This window comes from Cetorhinus maximus, chromosome 2 (assembly GCF_964194155.1).
Source record: "Cetorhinus maximus chromosome 2, sCetMax3.hap1.1, whole genome shotgun sequence".
NCBI classification, from domain to species: Eukaryota; Metazoa; Chordata; class Chondrichthyes; order Lamniformes; family Cetorhinidae; genus Cetorhinus; species Cetorhinus maximus.
In genome coordinates, this window is record NC_135880.1 from 222,839,556 (window position 1) to 222,864,400 (window position 24,845).

The 24,845-nt window shown below is 46.3% G+C and overlaps 1 protein-coding gene and 1 long non-coding RNA gene across 7 annotated transcripts in view; both read right to left on the reverse strand.

The window, feature by feature from the left end:
- The window catches only part of LOC144671358 (uncharacterized), a 399,896-nt gene that overhangs the window by 220,622 nt on the left and 154,429 nt on the right, over positions 1–24,845 (reverse strand). The gene's annotated exons all lie outside the window — the stretch shown is intronic.
- The window catches only part of phldb1b (pleckstrin homology-like domain, family B, member 1b), a 220,419-nt gene that overhangs the window by 159,357 nt on the left and 36,217 nt on the right, over positions 1–24,845 (reverse strand). For 5 of the 6 annotated variants that reach the window (XM_078533068.1, XM_078533070.1, XM_078533067.1 and 2 more), the window contains exon 2: positions 11,812–11,934. In XM_078533068.1, coding sequence (XP_078389194.1) covers positions 11,812–11,929 — 118 coding nt within the window. In that variant the 5' untranslated portion in view covers positions 11,930–11,934. Of the gene's footprint in view, positions 1–263; positions 348–11,811; positions 11,935–24,845 lie in introns of those variants that run through there. The other variant, XM_078533069.1, reaches the window with a different exon arrangement.

A 24,845-nucleotide genomic window follows, 5' to 3' on the forward strand; every position in this document is an offset into this window, starting at 1 on the left:
ACCCCCTCACTTTCACTACTAAAGCCTTTTATAATTCTTTTAAAGGCCAGGGAATAAACTCTGAGTGCACCCAACGTTAGTTAACTTGAACTCAGCACCGGGCGAAACATTACCCAGTTTATAAATCCCTGTCTCCCAAGCAAACAGCTCTTCTCAAGTTGAGGAAACAAAACGAACTCCCTGGGCAGCTTTATTAAACCAGTTCAACATATTGCAGAGCGACAGTCTGGTTAAAATAAACAGCGACAGCCCCTTTCACTTACTTCATTCCTGCTCTGTGAGACGGGAGATGGCTCGTTCCTGTAGCAGAAAAGTCCTGTAGCCATTTAATTCCATCAATCTGACTCACTGCCTCGCCCGGGAACTGCAGCTTCTTACCAAGCAGCAGCCAGCCAAGGCCAGACTGGTCATGGGGGTGGGAAGGGGGTGGGTGGGGGTGTGGAGCAAGCTGCCGACCCATCTCATACTTAAAACAGCAGTCGGCAGCTCCCCTCGGAGTGATATCACCAGCAAATTATTCTCTCTCGCCCGCCTCTCCCCACCACCAAAAACCACCAACCCAGCACTCCCCCCACTCTCCCACCCACCGCACCCACCGCACCCATTCCCCCCACCACCACCACCCCCACCCCCACCCAAGAAGCAGGCTGAGACACCAGCTGCAGGACTACATGCATGCAACAGAGGCAGAAAACAAGCTGTTTCCATAGGAGTGTTTGCATGAGCAATCTTTCTCAGTCAGGATTGAAAACACGTTGTGTGTGTCTGTGTGTCTGCGTGAGTCAGTGTGTGTGTGTGTGTGTGTGTGTGTGTGTGTGTCTGTGTATGTGTGTGTGTATGTGTCTGTTTGTGTGTGTGTGTGTCTGTGTGTGTCTGTGTGTGTGTGCATGTGTATGTGTGTCTGAGTGTGTGTGTGCGTGTGTGTCTGTGTCTGTGTGTGTGTCTGTGTCTGTGTGTGTGTCTATTTGTGTGTCTGTTTGTGTGTGTGTCTGTGTGTGTGTCTATTTGTGTGTGTGTGTCTGTGTGTGTGTGTGTCTGTGTGTGTGTGTGTTTTTAAAAACCGGTGCATCACCTTGTTTGGCCAAATCCACAGGGGTTAGAGCTGGATAAACCAAACCAGATGTGGATGTCTCTGTCAGCTTCTAACACCTGGATAATAATCGCAGGTTTTTAATCCCCCTGACCACTTTCAATCTTCCTCCACCAATGTTTCTTTCCTGAAGGTATTAACCCTTCGCTGGACATTGGTCACCATCCAGCACCTCATCCACAAGCAACCAGTCTTTTCATGTGAAATCTGGATTGAATGATACAGAAGGAGGTCAATCAGCCCATCAAGCCTTGTCAGCTCTCTGAAAGGGCTGTCCAATTAATCCCTCTCCCCCATTTCTTCCCCAATAACCCTGCAATTTATTTGTTTTCCCAGTGTTTATCCAATTCCCTTTTGAAGGTACAGAGGAATCTGCTTCCATCTTGGTAACGAATGCATTCCAGACCATAATAACCCACTGCATGAAAAAAAATTCTCATCTCCTCTCCGATTATTTTATCAATTAACTGATGACCTACAAATCACAGATAATCTGGATCTATGGCTCCCAAAACTCTCCAATGGAAACAATTTCTCTGTAGTTACCCTATCAAAAACCTTCATAATTCTGAACACTATTCAATCTCCTCTTAACCTTCTCTCCTGTAAGGAGAACAATCCCATCTTCTCCAGTCTCTCCACATAACTCAAAGCATTCTCTCCCCATCCCTGGAACCATCCTGGTAAGTCCCCTCCAAGGTCTTGATGCCCTACCCAGAGTTGGACACAATATTCCGGCTGAGCACTGTTGCAATATTCCTTTAAGAGTTATCAGCATGATATCACTAGAAGGAAAACGTGTCATGTGATCCAGTCTTAGTTTCACTTTTGCTTTGAGCAGAGCACGCACAGCTCTGATGCCTTCAAGATTTAAATCTATATATAACTGCTCACATGTGCCTTGACTTAATAAATGAATGTGTTTACCAAATCCCTTATGAGTGATTGTTGCCTTGTGTATTGTACAGTAAATAAGCATAAGGTATTTTTTCATTGTAATGACACAATAAGGGCTAACCAGTGATATATAAAAGCCCTTATTTTAAATTGTCAATCTTATATTCAACTCCTTCCACGGTCTCATCCCTTTGTATCTCTGTAATCTTCTCCAGCCCTACAACCCTCCGAGATCTCCGTGCTCCTCCAATTCTGGCCTCTAGCCTATCTCCAATTTTAATCGCTCTATCATTGGCAGTCCTGCCTTCATGCTGCCTAGGCCCTAAACCCTCCTTAAATCTCTCCACCTCTTCCCTCCTTTAAGATGCCCCTTATATACCTCTTTTACTGAGCTTTTGGTCACTTGTCCTTATATCTCCTTATTATAATATCCTCATTACACTCTTTGCAACACTTTACCACGTTAAAGGCACTATATAAATGCAAACCATTCTGTTGTTCAACAGAATCTCCTTGCTTTTGTACTCCATATCTCTATCTGCGTAGTCCAGGATCACCAAGGAGTCAGCTGTGGCTCACTCTTGTCTCAGAGTCAGAATGTCCTAGGTTCAAGTCCCGCTCCATGGGCAGAGTTTTTACCCCATTGGCGGGTGTGGTGGGCGGGGCCCGGGAGCGGCCGCGCAACAGACCGCGCCACCCGCCATTGGGCCCCAACCACGGTTTCATGCTGGTTGGCCAATTAACAGCCAGTCAGCGCGAAACGTGCACTGATGACCTCAGCGCTGCCAGGGTTGGGGGGTGGGGCGTGGTGGTGGGGGTGGGGTGGGAGGAGGGCGAGTGCTGAAGTTTGCGCGTGCGGGACGGGTCTGCTGAGTGAAAGCTCACAGCCGCCTCAGGGAGCTGAAGATTTCTAAGACTAGAAGTAAAGAATTCAAGAATAAAGAAAACATGTCCCCTCATGTGACTCTGTCACACAAGCAGGGACATGTTAAAAATGAGCTTTAACATTTTTTTTATTTTTAAAATCACTGTTCGAAACCTCATCCCACCCGTGGATGAGGTTTTGTTAAAAATGCGAAGGCCGCCTGACCTAATTGTCGTCCAGCCAACCGAACTGGGCAGTGAAAAGTTCGATTTAATTAATTGATTAAGGGCCTTAATAGTCCTCTTCATTGGCAGCGCGCCCGCCAAGCGAAATATTGGGACAGTGCGTGATGGCGTCGGGACGCTCGCCCCTCGTCCTCTCACACTGTTTTACTCCAGTTCGGGTCAGGCACTCGCGCCCGCCCAACAAGGGAAAAATTCTGCCCCAGGACTTGAGCACAAAAATCAAAGCTAACCCTCCAGCGCAGGACTGAAGGGATGCAGCACTGTTGGAGGTGCCGTCTTTCAGGTGAGATGTTAAACTGAGGCCCCTTTTGCTTCTCTAAGGTGGATGGAAAAGACCCCATGGCACTAATTTGAAGAAGAGGGCTGGGCGATGTGGTGTCCTGGATAACGTTTATCCCTCAACCAACATCACTAAAACAGATGATCAGTTCATTTATCTCACTGCTTGCTGTGAGCTTGCTGTGCGCAAATTGGTTTGTTGTGTTTTCCTGCATCCAACAGTAACGACACTTCACAAGTATGTCATTGGCTGTGAAGTGCTTTGGGGCATCCTGAGGCTGTGAAAGGTGTTATAGAAATGCAAGTTCTTTCTTTTACTAAACGGTCACTGTACTGTTTATGGCATGGTCTGCTACACTTGGGAACATATTAGAACCAGTGCAGGATGCAGGGAAATTCAGGGAGGCTGACGAGAACTTTAGTCACACTCAGGAATCTGCAAAAGCGAATTTTAAACAACCTTGTACAGCAGCCCAGCAGGTAAAACTGTCCCCTGCCGAGGTCAATACAACTTAGGCATCTGACTAAATCAACTGATTCAAAAATGCCAATCCTACTAACTGTGCTGTTTCAATACCTGACACTCAGCTCTCTTTACCAAAGGCAGTTTCCTTGTTTGTAAGGCTCCGTCTGGTTGTCAGCAGATACAGTGACAGTGCCCCCGATAAAAAGGCACATTTTCTCACGACATATATGAAGAACAATGCCTGGTTTTGAGCACAGGCTCCCACTCTCCCCGATGGGGTTCAACTTGTGATCACTTCCTCAGTCAGGGAGCCAATTGCCTGCTCCTAACTCAGGACGGTTCAGTGAGAATACCAGAACGCAGGTCATGCCAGGCCTGAGCAAGGGAAGAGCCTTCTCAGCAACTGGGTTCACACTGAAAGGAACCTTCTCGTGCTGCACAGAATGGCAGAGACATCGCTTTCACTGTTCTGACTGAGACCAAAATGACTGGCTGGCACAAGTCACTAGGGTTGAGATTTGCTGAGGTTTTCAGCAGAAGACAAGGGAGGGCCACTGTAAAATCATTTCCAAACTTCAATTGCACAATAAACCCATTTTACACCACATGTATATGAACAAGTTTTGTGTAAACCGGCCTTGTGTAAGGGGACCTGGGGAAACAATTTCTAATTATCCTTCCCAGTATGGGACTGAGCCACAACACAGTCCGAGGAATAGAAACTCACCTTGAACAGTGGGTTTAAATAGGTGGTACAGGTATAGTGTCTCAAATCCAACTGTCCAAAGACCAGTCTCTCAAAACCAGGAGTCCAAATACCCAAGTTGTCCAAAAAACTCGAACATTTTTAGAATGTGCCAAGCAACAAATTTTAATTGAATAAAATTTTTCAAAAACTAAGCTGGGCAATTTGGCTCGGTCCTGCACCAGTGCCGCACGGCATCTATTCCCAATGCTCCGAGCGACTCTAGGCCCCACCCAACCTGGCTTGGTCCGAGCTGCCCACGGCCTGAACCGCCCGACCCCGAAATCTGGCCGGACCTGAGACCCGGCCCGGCCTCGGTCCCGAGGCTGCTGCTTCTGAGACGTTGCACCGAATCAGATTAGCGCCCATTATACACAACACCTGGGGTGGAATTTTACAGCCCCTCCCGCTGGCGAGATCTTCCGGTCCCGCCGAAGCCGATGGAGCTTTTAGTGGCTCACCGCATGTCCTGGCCCCACCTCCCCACCCCGCTACGATGTCAAATTTCACCCCTTGGTATTCACATTCACCCCCTAAGTCCAATTTCTACCCAGATTCTAAGCTCAGTCAATGCTGAGGTGAATGATCATATCTGGGCCAGTGATGCAACGTGGTGGGGGGAGGGAGGGGGTGGAGGGGTGAGAGGGGTTGGTGATGATGCTACTAAGCTTCTTGATAGCCCTGGGCTAGGGAGTAGGAGAGGGGATAGGGGTGGCAAATCAGCCAGATATCCTGCCTCCAAATCTTGCCCAATAACCTATGCCGGAATGTAGGTGTGAAGATAGGAATCGGCTTCTCCTGTGATTCATCCCAAACTGTCTGCATTATAAATGATGAACGGTTACTTCACTGAGATACTGGGAGGGGCTACCACGCCCCTGGCACTGTTCCTCAGCAACAGTCAATGCCTTGAGAGCAAGTGGGGAGATACTTGAAGGCAAAACAATAGAAGAAAAGGCACAGTTGTGGTGCATGGAGGCAGGAGCAATGACAGCCTGCGTTTATATAGCACCTTTAACAAAGTAATAAAAATCCCAAGGGGCTTCACAGGAGGATTGTCAGACCAAAGTTAACACCAAGTCACAGACAGAGATGTTAGGGCAGGTGCTGGTCAAAGTTGTAGATTTTAAGGAGCATCATAAAGGAGGAGAGAGTGGTAGAGAGGTGCAGAGGTTAAGGGAGGGAGTTCCAGAGATTAGGGTCCAGGCAGCTGAAGGCTTGACCACCAATGGTGGAGCAATTCAAATGAGGGATACTCAAGAGGCCGGAACTGGTGTGGTGCAGATATCTCAGAGAGTTGTAGGGCTGGAAGAGGTTACAGGGATAAGGAGCACATGTGGCCATAGATGGAGTTGAAAATAAGGATGAGTTTTAAAAATTCCTACGATACCATTATGACCTCTATTGAACAACAGTCTACAACTGCTGATCAACTCTGGTCCAGAAAGACCCAACACCATGGTTACTGAACGAATAAGTGTCAATACAAAACCTTGCCATAGAGGCTGACTCATACCATGGGATCTTTCAGGTCAACCTGAGAGAGCAAATAGAGCCTCAGTTTAACATCACATCCAAAGGGTGGCACCACCAACAATGCAGCACTCCTTCATTACGGGCACTGAGAGTGCTGGCTGGATTTGACGCTTAAGTCTTTGGAGTGGGACTTGCACCCACAACCTCCTGACTCAGAGGGAGATTGTTATCTACAATAGAATATGGTAACATAGTGGTTATGTTACTGGTCTAGCAAGCCTGAAGCCTGGACTAACAATCTGATGATGTGAGTTCAAATCCTATCATGGCAGCTAGGAAATGTAATTAATTAAATAAATCTGGAACAAAAGTGAGCATCAATGTGACCATGAAACAACCATATTTTCGTAAAAACCTATCTGGTTCACTAATGTCCTTAGGGATGGAAATCTGCCGTCCTTACCCAATCCGGCCTACATGTGACTCCAGACTCAGCAATGTGGCTGACTCTTAACTGCCCTCTGAAATGGTTGAGCAAGGCACTCAGTATTCAAGAAGGCAGCCCACCACCATCTACCCGATGCTCACATCCCATGAATGAGGGGAAAATACTGAACCACAACCGACACCAATCTCTGTCAGCCACTGCTGGGTGAATGTGGGGGAATGGTGAGGAGGGGTATTAACAAGAGGAGTTGAAGAAGCACTTTTACATAGTGAGTAATTTGTGTTTGAGTAGTGATTCCCAGCCACTATTGTTCTTATCATGTCCTCTCACAGGATGACAAGATATTGATAGGTTGCACTCAATACATTGGAACTTTGTCTTTATCAAGACCCTGTCAGTTCCTACTGAAGAACTCTAGAGTTGAATATGTCCTTGCAAGTGTCAGGATGGTATTGGGAATAAAATGATCCTCTGCCTATCAAGGAAACAAAGTTGGCTTTAGTTCATGAAACGTTACATAGTTTGATCATTTGCTCATGAAGGCCCATTATTCTCTATTTTTTCATTGAGACAAATGATGCATTGTCAAAGGGAAGACTGAAAGCTGCAAATGGTGTCATATGCCAGCACCGCTCATAAACTTAACCCTCTCGGTCCTGGGGGGTCAGCTCATAGAGACATTAACTGGTGATTGTGAGGTCTTTCAACATGCTCATTACTGAGTTAGTGCCAAATCCTGAACAGAATATGCAAATGATCAGGGCCATTCAGAGTAGTTTGCAAGAACCTAAGCTTTCCCCTTTCTTTGGATTTGAATTTTCAACAACAATTTCCCAGTGTCCCAGGGTGAACACACCACTCCGTGTGGTATTGAGCCCGACAAGACAGTCAAATCCCAGGTACCACCTAGGTCTAAATACAGCAAGTCCTGTTCACCCATCACCTCTGTGCTCACTGACCTACATTGGCTCCTGGCAACGCCTTGACCTTACGATTCTCATCCTTCACATCCCTCCATGGCTTTGTTCCTCCCTATCTCTGTGATCACCTCCAGCCCCACAATCCTTTGTGATCTCTGCGTTCCTCTAATTCTAGCCTCTTGCACATCCCTGTTTTTAATCGATCCACCATTGGCAGCCGTGCCTTCAGCTGCCTGGGCCCTAAGCTCTGGAATTCCCTCCATATCCCTCTTTGTCTCTCTACTGCTCTCTCTCCTCTTTTAAGACGCTTTAAAACCTACCCCTTTAACCAAGCCTTTGGTCACCTGTCCCAATGTCTCCTTCTTTGTATCGGTGATTACATTTGTTGGATTTGAAGCACCAGGGAATATTTTACTACATTAATGGTGCTTTAACTGAGCCCAAAACCCCAAAGTGAACCCCAAAACCCCAAACTGAACAACAAACCCCCAAACTGAACCTCAACACTCCAAACTAAACCCCCAAACCCCAAACTGGACCCCAAAACCCAACAAACTGAACCCCAGAACCCCAAAAAACCCCAAACTTGACCCAAAAACCCCAACAAACTGAACCCCCAAACCCAAAACAAACTGAGTCTAGATACAGGAATCTGTTGGTGCCCTCGGGAGAGGATGACAGGAGATGGAATTTGCAGGAGGGAAATGATTTCTTTCCAACTGGGGTTGAAAGGGTTAACACCGCTTCTTCGCCATGCTAGGTGGGAGCCTGGAGAATACACAGCTGCAGTCAAACACCCTCACATCGCACTGAGATCAAAACAACAAGTAACAGTTCCATCTGTATCTCCCCTACTCCCTCTGGAACCTACACCCAGTATCTGACGATCTCAACCCTTTCGATCACCAGGGGCACAGTTGAAAGCCACATTGCTGTGATGTCAGCATCGGGTTTAGTTATTCCAATATCCTGAGTAAACAATTGTCTCACTGCTGCTCTCACTCCTGTGCAAACAAGCAGAGTAACGTATTCTGTTATCATGGGAACAGCAGGATATTTGTACGTCCTGGTACCAAGGCCGGTTGCTGGGAAATATCAAATCAATTTCCTGTCTTCTATCTCTCTTTCCTCACTCACTTTCCTGAATCAGTTCCAACTTTCCTGTTCACTAATTTCCAACAAGGACTATGTTCCTGGCTGATTTCTCAGGCCTCACAGAAGCATTATCAAGCAAAATGTGACACTGAACCACATAAAGGGGTATTAGGAAAAATTATGGTCAAGGAGATAAAGGCAAAATACTGCGGGTGTTGTAAATCTGAAACCAAAACACAAAAAAAGCTGGAAAAACTCAGCAGGTCTGACAGCATCTGCGGAGAGGAACACAGTTAACGTTTCGAGTCTGTATGACTCTTCATCAGAACTGAGATCTCAGAGGATTGTGGGGCTGGAGGAGATTATAGAGATAGGGAGGGTCAAAGCTACGTGGGCGACTGAAAATAAGGATGAACATTTTAAAAATTCCTACTCTACTAGGATGACCACTCTTGAATAGCAGCCAACAACACTGAGCTTCTGATCAATTTTGGTTGAGACAGGTCCAACATTGTGGTTACTGAACGTACAGCGTCAATAACAAATCTTACCACGAACATTCACACAGCTGTCTAATCTCCAACTTTCTCCATTCCACTCAATGGTGGAACGATACGATGAAAATGAGCTATCACCATCGTAAATGTAAACTCCCTGTTCTGCTCTTAGTAACAGGAACCAAGTCCAAATCTAGTTGCTCATTCCCAGTGGAAAGCATTGGAGGGCGATAGCAGTTTGGGAGTCAATATGGGACAGGGTAGGAATAGTTAGTTCCGGAGAAGTCGTAGTTTACTAACTGGGAGAACTGGCTCAACGGGACAGCATCGGGGAAATAGTGATGACAAATACAAATGATGGCTTGAGTGGCAACGAAGTGGGGATTTAGGAAGACAATGGTATGGACTGGAACAATAGTATAGAACTTAGCGCAGGATTCAGCAGTACACAAAGATTATGCACGGTCATGTAGTGGTAGGTTAAAGGGACAAATTCTCAATAAATGGAGTTAATTATCTACTTCAATGATTAAAAAAAAGTCCACGTGAATATTTGATGCAGGTTGATGATGATATTGGCTAAATTCAGATAGAAGGGATTAAATGCTTGCAACTCTGAACTGTGAAGGCTCAGGAGATGACATCGAGAGTAACAAAGACTGTAGATTGTATCAGCTTCAGTAAATGCACAAATCATCACTTGCTGCGTTTAGGAGACATGATTGGGTTTCTCAGGGTGCTTAATAAATTTGGTAGAGTCCATCTAACCCAGGTCAACATTCATGACCAGATTGAATCAAAGGTTGAAGAGAACAGAGATAAAGGAATAGGGGGACAGATGGATACATATAATAAGGACTATTTGCTCTCTTAAAGTATAAACACTAACAGGGACTGGCTGTGCTGAATGACCTGTTTCTGTGCTATAGTTTTCATGTATCTGTGTGCTAAATAGATGCAAGTGTTATGTTATTATTGTTCACCCCTGAGACCAACAAGTTAATGTTGACCTGTCTCTTGTTTATCATTCACACTTTCCAGGGGGCGCTCACTTATCATGACCAGGGACACAGACACCAGGCAATTTCCCCCCTTTACCCAAATGATACAATGACCATGGGTTGAAATACTATCCTGGGTCAAAATCAGCTGCTCCGGCATGGAAGAGGGATCAACCTTGGGAGTTCCTCCTTGTCATATGGCTCAGTACTGCTCTGGGAAATGAGCTGATGGATCAAACAGAAATTCTTATGGAAAAAAAAAAATCACTATAAGTGAACTTGTACCTTTTCATCTCACTGTTGTCCTTCCTGTGAAGCATTTTTATTCAATGATATCCTTCTAGCAGAGCCTGTGCTGAGATGCTAGGAGCTCTTTACTGATCAATAAACAAGGAACTCATTCTCTGATAGGGGGACACTGAAACAGTCTCAGGGCAGAGGCAGAACACAGTGATGGCATCTTCGTAGAATGCATCATTAGCCGATCCCTGAGTTGGACCTTATAAGGTACAGAGATTTCTCCAAGAGGAGAAGGTTTAATGTGAGGAGTGACAGTGTTGAGCAACAGAACAAAATACCTCTGTAATTATCTGAAAAAACTGCTCCTGCCTTAGGACAGCTTGATACAACTGAGTAGCTTGTTCAGACACAGAGGGCACTTAAAAGTCAACCACACCAACTCATAAGTAGAACTGCATCAAATATACAGACACAGAAACAGACCATTTGGCCCAACTGGTCTATACTGGTGTTTATGTTCCACATGAGCCTCCACTCAACCCTCTTCATCTCATCCTATCAGCAAAACTTTCTATTCCTTTCTCTTTTATGTGTTTATTCAGCTTATACTTAAATGCATCTATGTATAGGCAGGCTACATGTGGTTCAGGCTGGGTAAGGACAGCAGGTTTCCTTCCCCAGAGAAGGGTTTTTCCGACAATCAGACAGTTTTATCATCGCTTTTACTGGTGCCAACAAATTATTTCAAGATTTTTTGTTGAACTCATAATTCTCAAACCACCATTTGATCTTAATGTTCTCTGGATTATTACTCCAAACTTCTGTGGCTAGTTCAGTAACATAACTACTACATGACAGTACCTGTATGCCTCACTAGCTGGTGAACGGAAGCCCTCACATCACTGGGCACATGTGGAATTGCATAGAATGTACAGCAGAGGAACAGGCCATTCGGCCCCACTAGTCCATGCTGGTGTTTCCATTCCACATGATCGAGAATGGTCGCATAATGGTTACGTTACAGGACTAGAAATCCAAAGGCCTGGACTAATAACCTGCAGATGTGAGCTCCCCGGTAGTTGGGGGGAATTTAAATTCGGCTAATTAAATAAATCTGGAATTAAAAAGCTAGTCCCGGTGATGGTGACCATGAAACTACCGGATTGTCATGAGAGCTCATTGAGTTCATGAATGCCCTTTAGGGAATGAAATCTGCCATCCTGACCCAGCCTGGCCTCCACATGACTCCAGACCCGCAGCCATGTGGCTGAATCTGAAATGACCCAGCAAGTCACACGCAGTTGTCAAGGATGCATCTTCCGAAAGGATGATTTGGAATGGGGTAATAAATGTTGACTTTGCCAGTTATGACCACATCCTGTGTGAATTAAAAAATAACATCAGACTACTTCACCTCACCTGATCAGGTACACACACGATTCTACATACACAGCACCTTCTGCTCAGCCAGGCGGTAACTAAAATCTGTTAGCTTATCCATATTTCATCAGGCTAATGTAAGATCAGATAAAACTGGGACACCATACCTGAAGAATGGCAGTAGGACATTGGAGTGTTTCGGTTCCCAGACATCATACTCTTCATTCTGGAGGCTTCTGCTGGGTGGTTAAAGCGAAAGAATGTTGACTGGCCAAAACATAGCATGCACCCTGTCAAGAGACGGCAAAGAGAAGAGACATCAAAGTAAGTCCCAGGCTGGGCTCTGCAATCGACAAGTATTGATTGAACTGTACATCCTAAACATCCTACATCACAACCAATGAATGACACAGATATACTGCCTCAAATTTTGCTACAGAACAGGTCGGTGTTTATTGGGGAATATCGGAGGGACAGGTCAGTGTTTATTGGGGAATAACGGAGGGATAGGTCAGTGTTTATTAGGAATATCGGAGGGACAGGCCAGTGTTTATTGGGGAATATCGAAGGGACAGGTCAGTGTTTATTGGGGAATATCGGAGGGACAGGTCAGTGTTTATTGGGGAATATCGGAGGGACAGGTCAGTGTTTATTGGGGAATATCGGAGGGACAGGCCAGTGTTTATTGGGGAATATCGGAGGGACAGGTCAGTGTTTATTGGGGAATATCGGAGGGACAGGTCGGTGTTTACTGGGGAATATCGGAGGGACAGGTCGGTGTTTATTGGGGAATATCCGAGGGACAGGTCGGTGTTTATTGGGGAATATCGGAGGGACAGGTCAGTGTTTATTGGGGAATATCGGAGGGACAGGTTGGTGTTTACTGGGGAATATCGGAGGGACAGGTCGGTGTTTATTGGGGAATATCCGAGGGACAGGTCGGTGTTTATTGGGGAATATCGGAGGGACAGGTCAGTGTTTATTGGGGAATATCGGAGGGACAGGTTGGTGTTTACTGGGGAATATCGGAGGGACAGGTCGGTGTTTATTGGGGAATATCGGAGGGACAGGTTGGTGTTTATTGGGGAATATCGGAGGGACAGGTCGGTGTTTAATGGGGAATATCCGAGGGACAGGTTGGTGTTTACTGGGGAATATCGGAGGGACAGGTCGGTGTTTATTGGGGAATATCGGAGGGACAGGTTGGTGTTTATTGGGGAATATCGGAGGGACAGGTCGGTGTTTAATGGGGAATATCCGAGGGACAGGTCAGTGTTTATTTTTAATGGTGACAAGCTTCAGAATTTGTCACATTTTGAAACCAAACTGAGTGATTCTCACTCCTAAGGAGTGATTTTTCCACAGATCTAAACAACAGTTAAGAAGTAATTTGTTGCAGCAAGTGATTTGGTTCTCACTGAAAGTTGCCCTTTCCCCTTTCTCGGGACAGCACTCCCCGAGTGAACCATGCAATCTGAACAGGCCCAGAGATTCACACGGTTTGTCGCCTGCTGCAGCTGAGCCTGCCTCAAATTTCCTTTCCTATTTTGAGACTGTGTGTGTGCTCGCAGTTACTGCCAGGAGAGAATGAAAAGCTCAAACCGTTTTTGTTTTACAAAAGAAGGGCCAAGCGTGATTTAAAATAAAGAGCAAAAGTGTCCCAATGTTTTCCTACAACGCTTAACATCAGACACAGAGGAATGACACAGTCCACTAAACACTTTGTGGCAACATTAGATTAATTTTCTAAAAAGCTTGAAGTGTGAGTCAAACCTTTAAATCATTCTGACGCATGAACTCCGCCGCTTTATTGCAATTAAGCACTCAGTCCTTCAGACTTGTGGAACATGCAAATCTCTCTCCAGATATAGTGCATCAGAAGACCTTTGTGACTGCAGTTACTGCAGAATTCTCTGAGCCATTGCGCAGATTACAAACCAGTGGATTTGTTTTGCAGAGAGCCATCAGCAATTTGGAAATGAAAATCTGGCACCAGTGAAAGAGCCCAACGAGCCAGGGGAAGAGTGATGCCCTTCAGGGGGAGAAGCCTGTCATCCAGATCCTGCCTGACCACTATGTTTTTTTTAATCTATTCTTGGAGTGTGAACATCGCTGGCAAGGCCAGTATTTATTGCCCATCCCTAGTTGCCCTTGAGAAGGTGGTGGCGAGCTGCCTTCTTGAACCGCTGCAGTCCCTGTGGTGTGGGTACACCCAAAGTGCTGTTAGGGAGGGAGTTCCAGGATTTTGACCCAGTGATATTGAAGGAACGGTGATTTCATTCCCAACGCAACTGAATATTAACTCTCCTCTAAAGTGACCTGACCAGCCATTTAGATGAAAGGAGCCCACTATCACCTTGTTAGGGAAACTGGAGACGGGCAACGCCCATGAATAAAGTATGGTCAATCTCACGGCAATTGGTGCTGGTTTTGGGGCAGTTTAGTGTCCCACATCCACCCCAAAATGGGTTGAGGCTGAGCTAAGTCTCAGTCTCTGGCAGAAAGAGGAGAGGGTAATTCCATTGTCATGGGCTGGATCTAAACACAGAGATGACTGGACTGTGCGCGTAACCCACTGCACCATCCAATCCGCCAAGATTCAAATCCTTTATGTAAAAGACAACCAAAGAGTTCAAAAAAAGTTTCCAAATTAAGTTGGATCTGGTCAAATGTAAAGTTTCTGGGATGTTGAAATCGGGTTGGTCTGTACTAACAGTTGCAGTGTTGCCAGAGAATTCACAACACAGGAACAGCAGGTCAATCAGTCCAACTTGTCTAAACTGGCGCTAAAGTTCCAAACAATCCTCCTCCATCTTACTTCATCTCACTATCCACAAATCCTATTACTTTCTCCCTCATGTGTTTATCTCAACGCATCTTACGCTATTCACCTCAACCACTCCCTGTGGTAGTGAGCTCCACAATCTCTGGGTGAAGGGGTTTCTCCTGAATTCCCGACTGGATTTGTTAGGTTTTTGTGAGGAGAGTTTTTTTTAATGTCATACATGCTCTCCAATTGAATATTTTCCTCCTTATCCAGCACCACTGTTTCAACAACACAGCCTAAGGGATCAGTCATTTCACAGCTCGCTGGGAGTGGAATCTTGCTGTGCTCAAAATGGCTGCCATGTCTGTCCACTGGAAAACTGCATCACCACACTTCAATGTAATTCTTTTCAGTAAAGCACTGCATTTTTTTTTTAAAGAGGCAAGGTCAGAAGACTAAATCCATTCAATTCTTTGTTCCCCTTCTTTAAATGAAAGGCTGCTTTTCATGAACACCAGGTTCCTTCAAACGGTCTTACACTCCGACAAGGCTCATACTTGTGGTTGTTGTGGCCTTGGCCAGAATTGAGGGGGGCGGGTGGGGCGGGATGGGGGAGAGAATAGGAAGAGGCCTGAAGATCAAAGTTTGAAATCAGCTGTGTTTACATTAAATACAAGTTGGCTTTGATTTGTTCAAAGTTCCACCAAACCTCAGATTAATGAAGGTTCATCTCCTGTGCAATAACCAGACATAAGTTTTCAGCCGATTTGAATGGTCTAGTGGTTTTGACAATTGTACAAGAACATCTTGTTGGCAAGCTGTTAGATTAATGCTGGAATCTTCCGCAGAATGTGCACACTTAACCTCATTCTCATTTCAATCTCAACACCTTGTGCAGATAAATCTTGCTGAGGCAGACAATCCTTCTTAGAAATAAATAACCTACCAAAAAGAGCTTGCGTTTATACTTTTACAATTTTAGGATTTCCCAAAGTGCTTCATCGGCTGTGAAGCACTTTGGGATGTCCTGAGGTCATTGAAAGTTGCTATATAAATGCAAGTTTTTTTCCTATCTTTTTCTGCAGTCACTTTATCTACATTCTGCTGTCTTCCACTGCCTTCAAGACCCATTCAAGCCTCATCCTGCTGTTCAATACATGAGGCAAACGACATATTCTTCAATATTAAAAACAAATTCCTTCATTTCAAAAAAGTTAATCTGGGTTGCTATCCACAGAACACATTGGGAAACTGGCTCACAGTGTTTAGAAGATCAGTGTTAAGAGAGAGAATGTTTTACGTCTCTACAGCTATGGGAGAGATGGTGGTGTAATGGTAATGTCACTAAACTAGTAATCTGGAGGTTCAGACTAACACTCTGGGGATATGGGTTCAAATCCCATCAAAGCGGTTAGTGGAAAAATCCAGAATTGAAAGCTAGTCTAAGTAATGGTGACCATGAAACTGTTACTAATTGTCATTAAAAACCCATCAGGTTTGCTCATACCCTTTAGAGAAGGAAATCTGCCATCCTTATCAGTCTGGAATCTACATGTGACTTCAGGCCCACAGTAATGTGGCTGACTTTTAACTGCTTTCTGAAATGTCTGAGCAAGCCTCTCAGTTCAAGGGCAATGAGGGAAATGTGCCAATGATGCCCACATCCCATGAAAGAACAAATGAAAAGAAACGCTCCATTTCTCTGGTGTCCTGTGGACATTGTCCACTCTTTTCATCTCATTGGCGGCTGTGCCTTCAGTTCACCCAGTCCCTCACACCGTGAAACCCTCTCTGCCTTCCAGCTCCTCTTCCAAGACCTTAATGAGGGTTGGTTGTTGTGGAGATTCTGCAGTTAAGGCCTTGTGACTGGATCATGTTAAAGCACCCTTCAAATAAATCTCTCTCTTCCTGTCCCTTTCTTTCATTCAATTGGTCGAAATAAGCACCTTTGTTAATAATTACAGCTGTGCCCTGTTACTCTCCCCATCAAAAATAAATCGGTGAAGTGTTATCGAAGCCATTTATCAAGCGTATCTGTTCAGGTGAGGACTAACCCGATTCTCAGTGATCAGCTTGTCTTGTTACCTTACTTTTGTGGCTTAGATTTCTACAAGACCTGTGGGTACTGAATGAAACATTCATCCCTCAATACAACCTTCCCCTATCTGTGATGTAAATATTTATTTTCCCTTTTAAATATTGCTTAAATATTACTCAGGGCATTTCTTCATATAACATTAATTCATCTGAGCATCACTAGCAAGGCCAGCACTTGTTGCCCATCCCGAATTACCCTTGAGAAGGTGGGGGGGATGGGGAGGGGATTGGTGTAGTGAGCTGCCTCTTTGAGGTACTGTCCATCTGGTGCTGTTAGGAAAGGAGCTCCAGGATTTTTGACCCAGCGAAAGTGAAGGAATGATGAAATAGTTCTAGGTCAGGACAGAGGGGAACTTGCAGGTAATGGTGTTCCCATGTGTCTGCTACCCTTGTCCTTTAGGTGGTAGAGGATGCAGGTCTGGGGATGGGCTGATGTGAATCCCAAGATATAAATTGTAAACGTGCCCAGGCGGAAGTCCCTAAAAGGCTCCGAGAGTAAAGATGCTGCTGGGTGTCAATCAGCCCAGGAAAGTCCCAGGATCCATCCAGGTCTATGTTCACTTAACCGATCTCAGGCAGGCAGCAGCTATGGCCTCAGTGCACCTGGTTTAAGGAGGGGTGCTCAGGCTTCACATTCCTCCGACCCCTCCCTTTTCCCCACCCTACTGCCCAATCGCCTTCCAGTCACAGCCTGGCAGCTGATAGTAAACCACACACATGAACATCAGATGAGAACAGACAAAGGACAGGAGACCATTTAGTCCCCAGGCCCGTGCTCCCATTCTTTCTCCTTCATGGAATGTGGATGTCGCTGGCTGGGCCAGCATTTATTGCCCTTGAGAAGGTGGTGGTGAACTGCCTTCTTGAGCCACTGCAGTCCATGTGGTGTAGATACACCCACAGCCCTGTTAGGAAGGGAGTTCCAGGATTTGACCCAGCGACAGTGAAGGTGATATATTTCCAAGTCAGGATGGTGAGTGACTTGGAGGGGAATTTGCAGGCGGTGGTGTTCCCATGTGTCTGCTGCCCTCATCCTTCTAGGATAGTAGTGGTCGTGGGTTTGGAAGGTACTGTCTAAGGAGCCTTGATGAATTCCTGCAGTGCATCTTGTGGATGGTACACATTGCTGCCATTGTGCGTCGGTGGTGGAGGGAGTGAATGTTTGTGGATGGGGTGCCAATCAAGCAGGTTGCTTTGTCCTGGATGGTGTCAAGTTTATTGAGTGTTGTGGGAGCTGCACTCACCCAGGCAAGTGGGGAGTATTCCATCACATTCCTGACTTGTGCCTTGTAGACAGTGGACAGGCTTTGGGGAGTCAGGAGGTGAGTTACTTGCTGCAGGATTCCTAACCTCGGACCTGCTCTTGTAGCCACAGTATTTATTATGGCTGGTCCATTTTAGTTTCTGGTCAATGGTAACCTCCAGGATGTTGATAGCGGGGGATTCAGCAATGGTAATGCCTTTGAACGTCAAGAGGTGATGGTTAGATTCTCTCTTGTTGGAGGTAGTCATTGCGTTATTGGGACACCCAGGCCTGTTATACACACACAGGGCGGAATTTTACAGCCCTTTCGCGGTGGGGGTCGGGTTTGGAAATGTGACGAGCCGCTCAAAACTCCATTGACTTCGGCAGGACTGGAAAATCCTACTGGTGGGGGCGGCCGTAAAATTCCACCAGAGTCAGTGCTTGGACACTCAGTCCTGTTACGCACACACACACACACAGTCACTGGGACCCTGTTATGCAAGCTGTCAGCACCAGTTTTATTAGCTGTAGCCTGGCAAAATAATGAAAGGAAATTCAAAAAGAACGTGGAATATGTAGAAATAAGACATTCTCGCTTTGAACGTCAATCGTAGGTTGATGACAGATTTCCTGACACCTCAAACCGCTCCACTGAGAATGAGACAAGCAATGACAGCAGCATGCTGTGATTAATAATTCGACAAACCGAGTCTTGCATGAGGTATCAATCTAACTTCATAGCAGAAATCACAGTGGCAAAATGCTAATCATAGAACTGAAAACATCGCTGCTCTTGTTCTATTTAAACCCCACACTCACTACTAAACGGAAGTTATTTTCTTCAATTGTTTTCAGATTCATTCCCAGGGATCCCAGATGCTCTAAGAAAGTGGTCGTGGGCTTTCTTTGGTTTGCCACGGCCGATTGGCTTGTTAGGGCACTCCGGAGAGCAGCTAAGAGTCAACCACGTCGGTGTGGGACTGGAGTCACATTTTTAAAAAATTAATTCATGGGATGTGGGCTTCGCTGGCTGGGCCAGCATTTATTGCCCATCCCTAGTTGCCCTCGAGAAGGCGGTGTTGAGCTGGCTTCTTGAACCGCTGCAGTGCATGTAGGCTAGACCGGGGAAGGACGGCAGATTTCCTGCCCTAAAGGATGTTATGTGAACTGGTTGGGTTTTTTTTTGAAAATCCAAAAAGTTGATGGTCACTTTTACTGACACCAGCTTTTTATATCCAGATTGCTTCAACCGAATTCAATTTCTCAATCAAAGGCAGTGAAAGGTTAGTGTCCCAACGTTAGACTGAAATATAACAAAACTTCCAAAGAATCCAAAGATTATGACGAGTTCAGATAGTGCAGACAGCAAGAAAATGTTTGTTTTCACTTGTTGGGGAGACCAGAATTGGGAGCCATAAATATAAGTCAGATACAAATATTCCCAATAGGGATTTCAGGAAAATCTTCTTTACTCAGCAAGTGGTGGGAACGTGGAACTCGCTACCACATGAAGTGGTTGAGGCAAATGGCGGAAATGCATTGAAGGGGAAGTTAGATCAACACATGATGGAGAAAGGAATAGAAGGATATGGTGATGGGGTGAGATGGAGAAGAGTAGGAGAAGGTTTGTGTGGAGCATGAATACAGGTATGGACTAGATGGGTCAAATGGCCTGTTTCTGCAGTGTGATATCATTCAAGTACGTGACCTAGTGCTGGCATTGTTTGCTGTGAAAGTAATTGACTGAATCTGCGGTGTGGTCCAGCCTGAACTGAGATGGAGCTGTCACTAATGATCTAACTTGTTCCTCCTTGGTCTTCCCACTCAATGGCATTTACGTTGAGTTTGATAACTCAGTGACAATAGATTTGGGGGAATGAGTCTCCATCAGTGATGACCCTTTGAACTCGACATCTGTCAATGCGTGGCCTAGTTTCCCCTACAAACCACTGATCAGATGCTGCTTGCGGAACCAGACAAACAAACACAAGCTTAAAACATCTTGCAAAGAGTGCACAGTCTGAGAGACCCAACAGGGAATTGTGCTCACTGTCACACTACGAGAATCAAATGAGTAAAAAAAAATGTAATTATAGATCCTGAAATAGTTTTATTTTCATATGAAATTAAGATCTGCCCAAAAACCACATTCGTGAAGTTAATTCAAACCATCATAAAATAACTGATGATCTGAAATCTCTGGTAATCCATGTTTAGCAATGTCACAGCTGCCAGGAAAAACATCCCTGTGTTGTAAACCTTAGAATTATTTTTGCCTGTCATTCATCTCTGATGCGACTCACTGAGGCCTGTCACACTCTCATATCTCTCCCATTAATCATTTGGTAGTACAAAACTTGAGTATTGCTTAAAAAATAGAGGCATGCTTTCAAAGCCTTTTGTCTTTACCCAACAGGACAGACACAAGAATACCAAATTTCAAAGGGAGCAACAATTTATACTACATGAGAAAAGAGCGCTGATTGGTTGGCAAGTCAACTCTGACTGGTCAAGGCATTGCCATGGACAATGCACTGGGGAGCTATCGTCTCCCAAAACTTTTTGTTTAATTCAAAAAAGGCACAATGCCTGGACATGTTCTTTTTGCCTGTAGATGCCAGGTAGCTGTGGACAGATAGATGCAGATTCTAACAAGCAGAAGTGAGTCACATTGCCAGCCTGACTGATATTCTTAAATTGGTGGTCAGTGTAATTGTTAGCACACTTTTTCAGTAAGTGCTGTCCAATCACGGAATCACATCGTAGGCCGTACATCCAAATGACTGGTGGATCGTATCAAACAGCATTTCCCCTCAGCTGTTTGCAATAAGCAGAGTACTGACCGTACTCAACCAGTCTGTGCTTGCAAAACACCGGACACAATGGCTAACATTAAGATGTAATTTCGCAAATGGACAGCACTTGCTGAATTACCCTGAGTGTGCTAAGAATTACACTAACAGTTAATTTAAGATTATCATTCTAGCTCACAATATGGCTCACTTATGCTTGCTGTAAGTGTGAAAATGGATGTTTTTTATAAAAATATTTTTGGGGAATATTGTGTTATCCTGTAAAGAAGACTGGGTGTCTGTGTGTGTGTGTGACTTAATTAAACTGGGCAAGAGATTGATAGGAATCAGGGGTTGGAAACATGAAAAGGATAGAGGTGTTAAGTTTGAGATACAAGTATATTGGTTAGATTTAACACTTGCATTTTTAGAGAGTTTGTTTGAATATCAAAGGGGAGTGTATCTTGCAGGAGTACCATAGGTAAATTGTAGTGTAGTGTAGGTAAATATTATATTTTATTGACCTGAAAGCAAAGACAAAGTGGAAACATGAAAGATCTTATATTTGAGTTTCAAAGAGGTGTGAGAACAATGGAACTGAGATGAAATGAAAAAAAGGTATTTTAGAGTTGCTGTTGAGCTGGAGCTATGGAGATAGCTTGAGCTGTTTGAGCTGTTGAACTATAGCTGGAGCTCAGAGCTGGGAGAGGATGCAGTTTGAATCACCATCCAATCAAGCCAGAAAAGTCTTAGGCTGCAGCAAGCAGTTTTTTGCTGAAGTGGATTCCACTGCAGAGTAGAAGAGGGTAAAGGTCATGTGGTAAGTCTTTATTGAAGCTACAGCAGTCTGCCTTGCATATTATTACTGGATTTCATAGGAGACATCTATAAGGGAGTATTGCCTGGAAGGTGTTTACTTGTGGGTTTGACCAAGTAGAGAGTTTTTGGGGGAATGTTTTGTAAGACTAACCTAAATTGTGCAACTATAATTTTGTGTGCTTAAATTTTCTTTCATTTTTGTTAATAAAACTTTTACTTTTAATTTTTAAAATCCCAAAAGTATTACAGGACCTCTTACTCCTGAGATCAGTGCGTCTCCTTCCCGCTTTCAGAACACAAAACAAAAGGTTGTGGCCCCTCAGCCAAGTTTCCCTCTGGGATTTGGTTTGTGCAGCAATTAACACCAGTTGTGATCATAACAGAAGCTACATATATTCATATACAGAGACCTGTCCTCTGCAGGCAAAAGGAACATGTCTGGGCATTGTGCCTTTTTCGAATTAAACAAAAGCTTGGGGGGGACAATGGTTCCCTGGTGCATTCTCCATGGCAATGCCTCGACCAATCAGAATCAACTTGCCAACCAATCAGCAGCCTTTCTCATGCAGTACAAATTGTTGATCCCTTCGAAAATTGGTATTGTTGCTTCTGTCCTGATGAGATGCAAAATGAAAGTTTTGACATCATGTCTCTTTTTTCAGCAATATCTCTCCCATTCTTCATGTGAGATCCCAGAGAGATATCACTTATTTCCAACTCCTCCTCAGCTCAACTGCAGCAGAAGCCCTCATCCACGCCTTTGTTACCCCAGGCTCGACTAGTCCAACGCTCCCCCGGCCAACTTCCACCTTGTAACCGGTAAAAACTTCAGCTCATCCGAAGCTCAGCTGACCATATCCTAGGCTCGCACCAAGTTACGTTGTCCCATTGCCTCTCTTCTTTGAAATAGTGCCATCAGATCTTCCCTGTCCACCTAAGAAGGCAGTTGGGGCCTCGTTTTAACGTCTTACCTGGTACCTCCGACAGTGCAGCACTCCCTCAGTACTGCACTGGGAGTGTCAACCTAGATTATGTTCCCAAGTCTCTGGAGTGGGACTTGAACCCACAGACTTCTGACTCAGCTTAGTGATGAAAAGATTCTACTCCGCTCAAACCGGCTGCTGCATTTCCTACATTATAACAGTGACTGCCCTTCACTAGCAGCCATTGGCTGTGTTAACGCTTTGGGATGTCCTGAGGCCATGAAAGGAACATTTTTTTAAATAGCATCTGATTTTCAGCCTGGAAGTGGAGGTTGTTCTTGTAAAATGATTTGGGAATATTAAGACACAGGGCGGAATCGTCCGTGCCCACTGGCATTGGGCGTATTGAGTGGCGTGAGCGGACAGTATGGAGGGAAGGCCAAAAATCGGTTCCATGACATCGTGAAACCAATTTGCGAGTGTCCACTGTGCCCGCTGATGGTGGGCTGCGTTCCCCACCATCGGACGTTGGGAACCTCATTGTAATACATCGGCATATCATTTTGACCACCCTGCCGGACTTACCACCCAACACCCCCCCCACCCCCACCCGCCACCAGCTCGCTGTATCGTCTGCCCATGTCGGCAGGAAAACACGCCGGGGTAGAACACGTCTTGACAAGTGTGACGTGCAGAAGTTGGGTCTTACCTGCCAGGGATTTGCCCACATCGCGGGCATCCGAGGGGCAGAGGATGCTGGAGCCCGACAGCACCAACACACTGGAGGAACATCCATGATATGCCGGGCAGATTCTCATGGACATGGCTCTGCAATGAGGCAGCGCACAGAAAGTGGAAAGTCATTGTTGACGCTCAGAACAGATGATGGTCGAGGGGGTGGGAGAGGAAGGTCTAGGATCGGCTGGGAGAGAAAGAGGTGTCAGGGAGGTGAGGTTGGGAGTGGGGGAATGAAGGTGTCGGGGGGAGTGAGGTTGGGAGTGGGGGAATGAAGGTGTCGGGGGGAGTGAGGTTGGGAGTGGGGGAATGAAGGTGTCGGGGGGAGTGAGGTTGGGAGTGGGAGAATGAAGGTGTCGGGGGGAGTGAGGTTGGGAGTGGGAGAATGAAGGTGTCGGGGGGGAGTGAGGTTGGGAGTGGGGGAATGAAGGTGTCGGGGGGAGTGAGGTTGGCAGTGGGGGAATGAAGGTGTCGGGGGGAGTGAGGTTGGGAGTGGGGGAATGAAGGTGTCGGGGGGAGTGAGGTTGGGAGTGGGGGAATGAAGGTGTCGGGGGGAGTGAGGTTGGGAGTGGGGGAATGAAGGTGCTGGGGGGGGTGATGAGGTTGGGAGTGGGGGAATGAAGGTGCTGGGGGGGGTGGTGAGGTTGGGTGTGGGGGAATGAAGGTGCTGGGGGGGGGGGTGAGGTTGGGAGTGGGGGAATGAAGGTGCTGGGGGGGGTGAGGTTGGGAGTGGGGGAATGAAGGTGTCGGGGGGAGTGAGGTTGGGAGTGGGGGAATGAAGGTGTCGGGGGGAGTGAGGTTGGGAGTGGGGGAATGAAGGTGTCGGGGGGAGTGAGGTTGGGAGTGGGGGAATAAAGGTGTCGGGGGGAGTGAGGTTGGGAGTGGGGGAATGAAGGTGTCGGGGGGAGTGAGGTTGGGAGTGGGGGAATGAAGGTGTCGGGGGGAGTGAGGTTGGGAGTGGGGGAATGAAGGTGCTGGGGGGGTTGGTGAGGTTGGGAATGGGGAAATGAAGGTGCTGGGGGGGTTGGTGAGGTTGGGAGTGTGAGAATGAAGGTGCTGGGGGGGAGTAAGGTTGGGAGTGGGGGAATGAAGGTGTCGGGGGGAGTGAGGTTGGGAGTGGGGGAATGAAGGTGTCGGGGGGAGTGAGGTTGGGAGTGGGGGAATGAAGGTGCTGGGGGGGTTGGTGAGGTTGGGAATGGGGAAATGAAGGTGCTGGGGGTGGGGTGAGGTTGGGAGTGTGAGAATGAAGGTGCTGGGGGGGAGTAAGGTTGGGAGTGGGGGAATGAAGATGTCGAGGGAAGGCTGGGAATGGGGAGAGGGAATACAGGGGGGGAGGAGGGGGTAACGGAGGAAGAAGATGGCAACTGGGGAGGTAGGTATAAGGGGGGTAGAAGCTGTAAGGTAAGGAGTGCGGAGAGGGGAAGGAGGGTGGAGGGAGGGAGTCTGGGGGGAGGAAGGAGTGTGGAGAGGGGAGGGAGTCTGGGGGGAGGAAGGAGTGCAGAGAGGGGAGCGAGTAAGGGTGAAGGAAGAAGTAACAGTGGAGGAAGGAGTCAGGAAGGGGGAAGGAGTAAAGCTGAAGGAAGAAGTGAGGCTGGAGGATGAGGTAAAGCTGGAGGAAGGAATCGGAGGGAAGGGGCTAAGGGTGGCGCAAGAATAAGGGTGGAAGAAGGAGTCAGGAATGGGGAGGGACTAAGTGGGGGGGAAGTCTGGGGTGGGGGATGTGGGAGCACTAATCGGGAGGAAGGGGTTCTGGGGTTTGAAGGAGTGCGAAGTGGGGGAAGAGGTGCAAAGGGGTGGGGGAAGGGGTCTGGAAGGGGACATG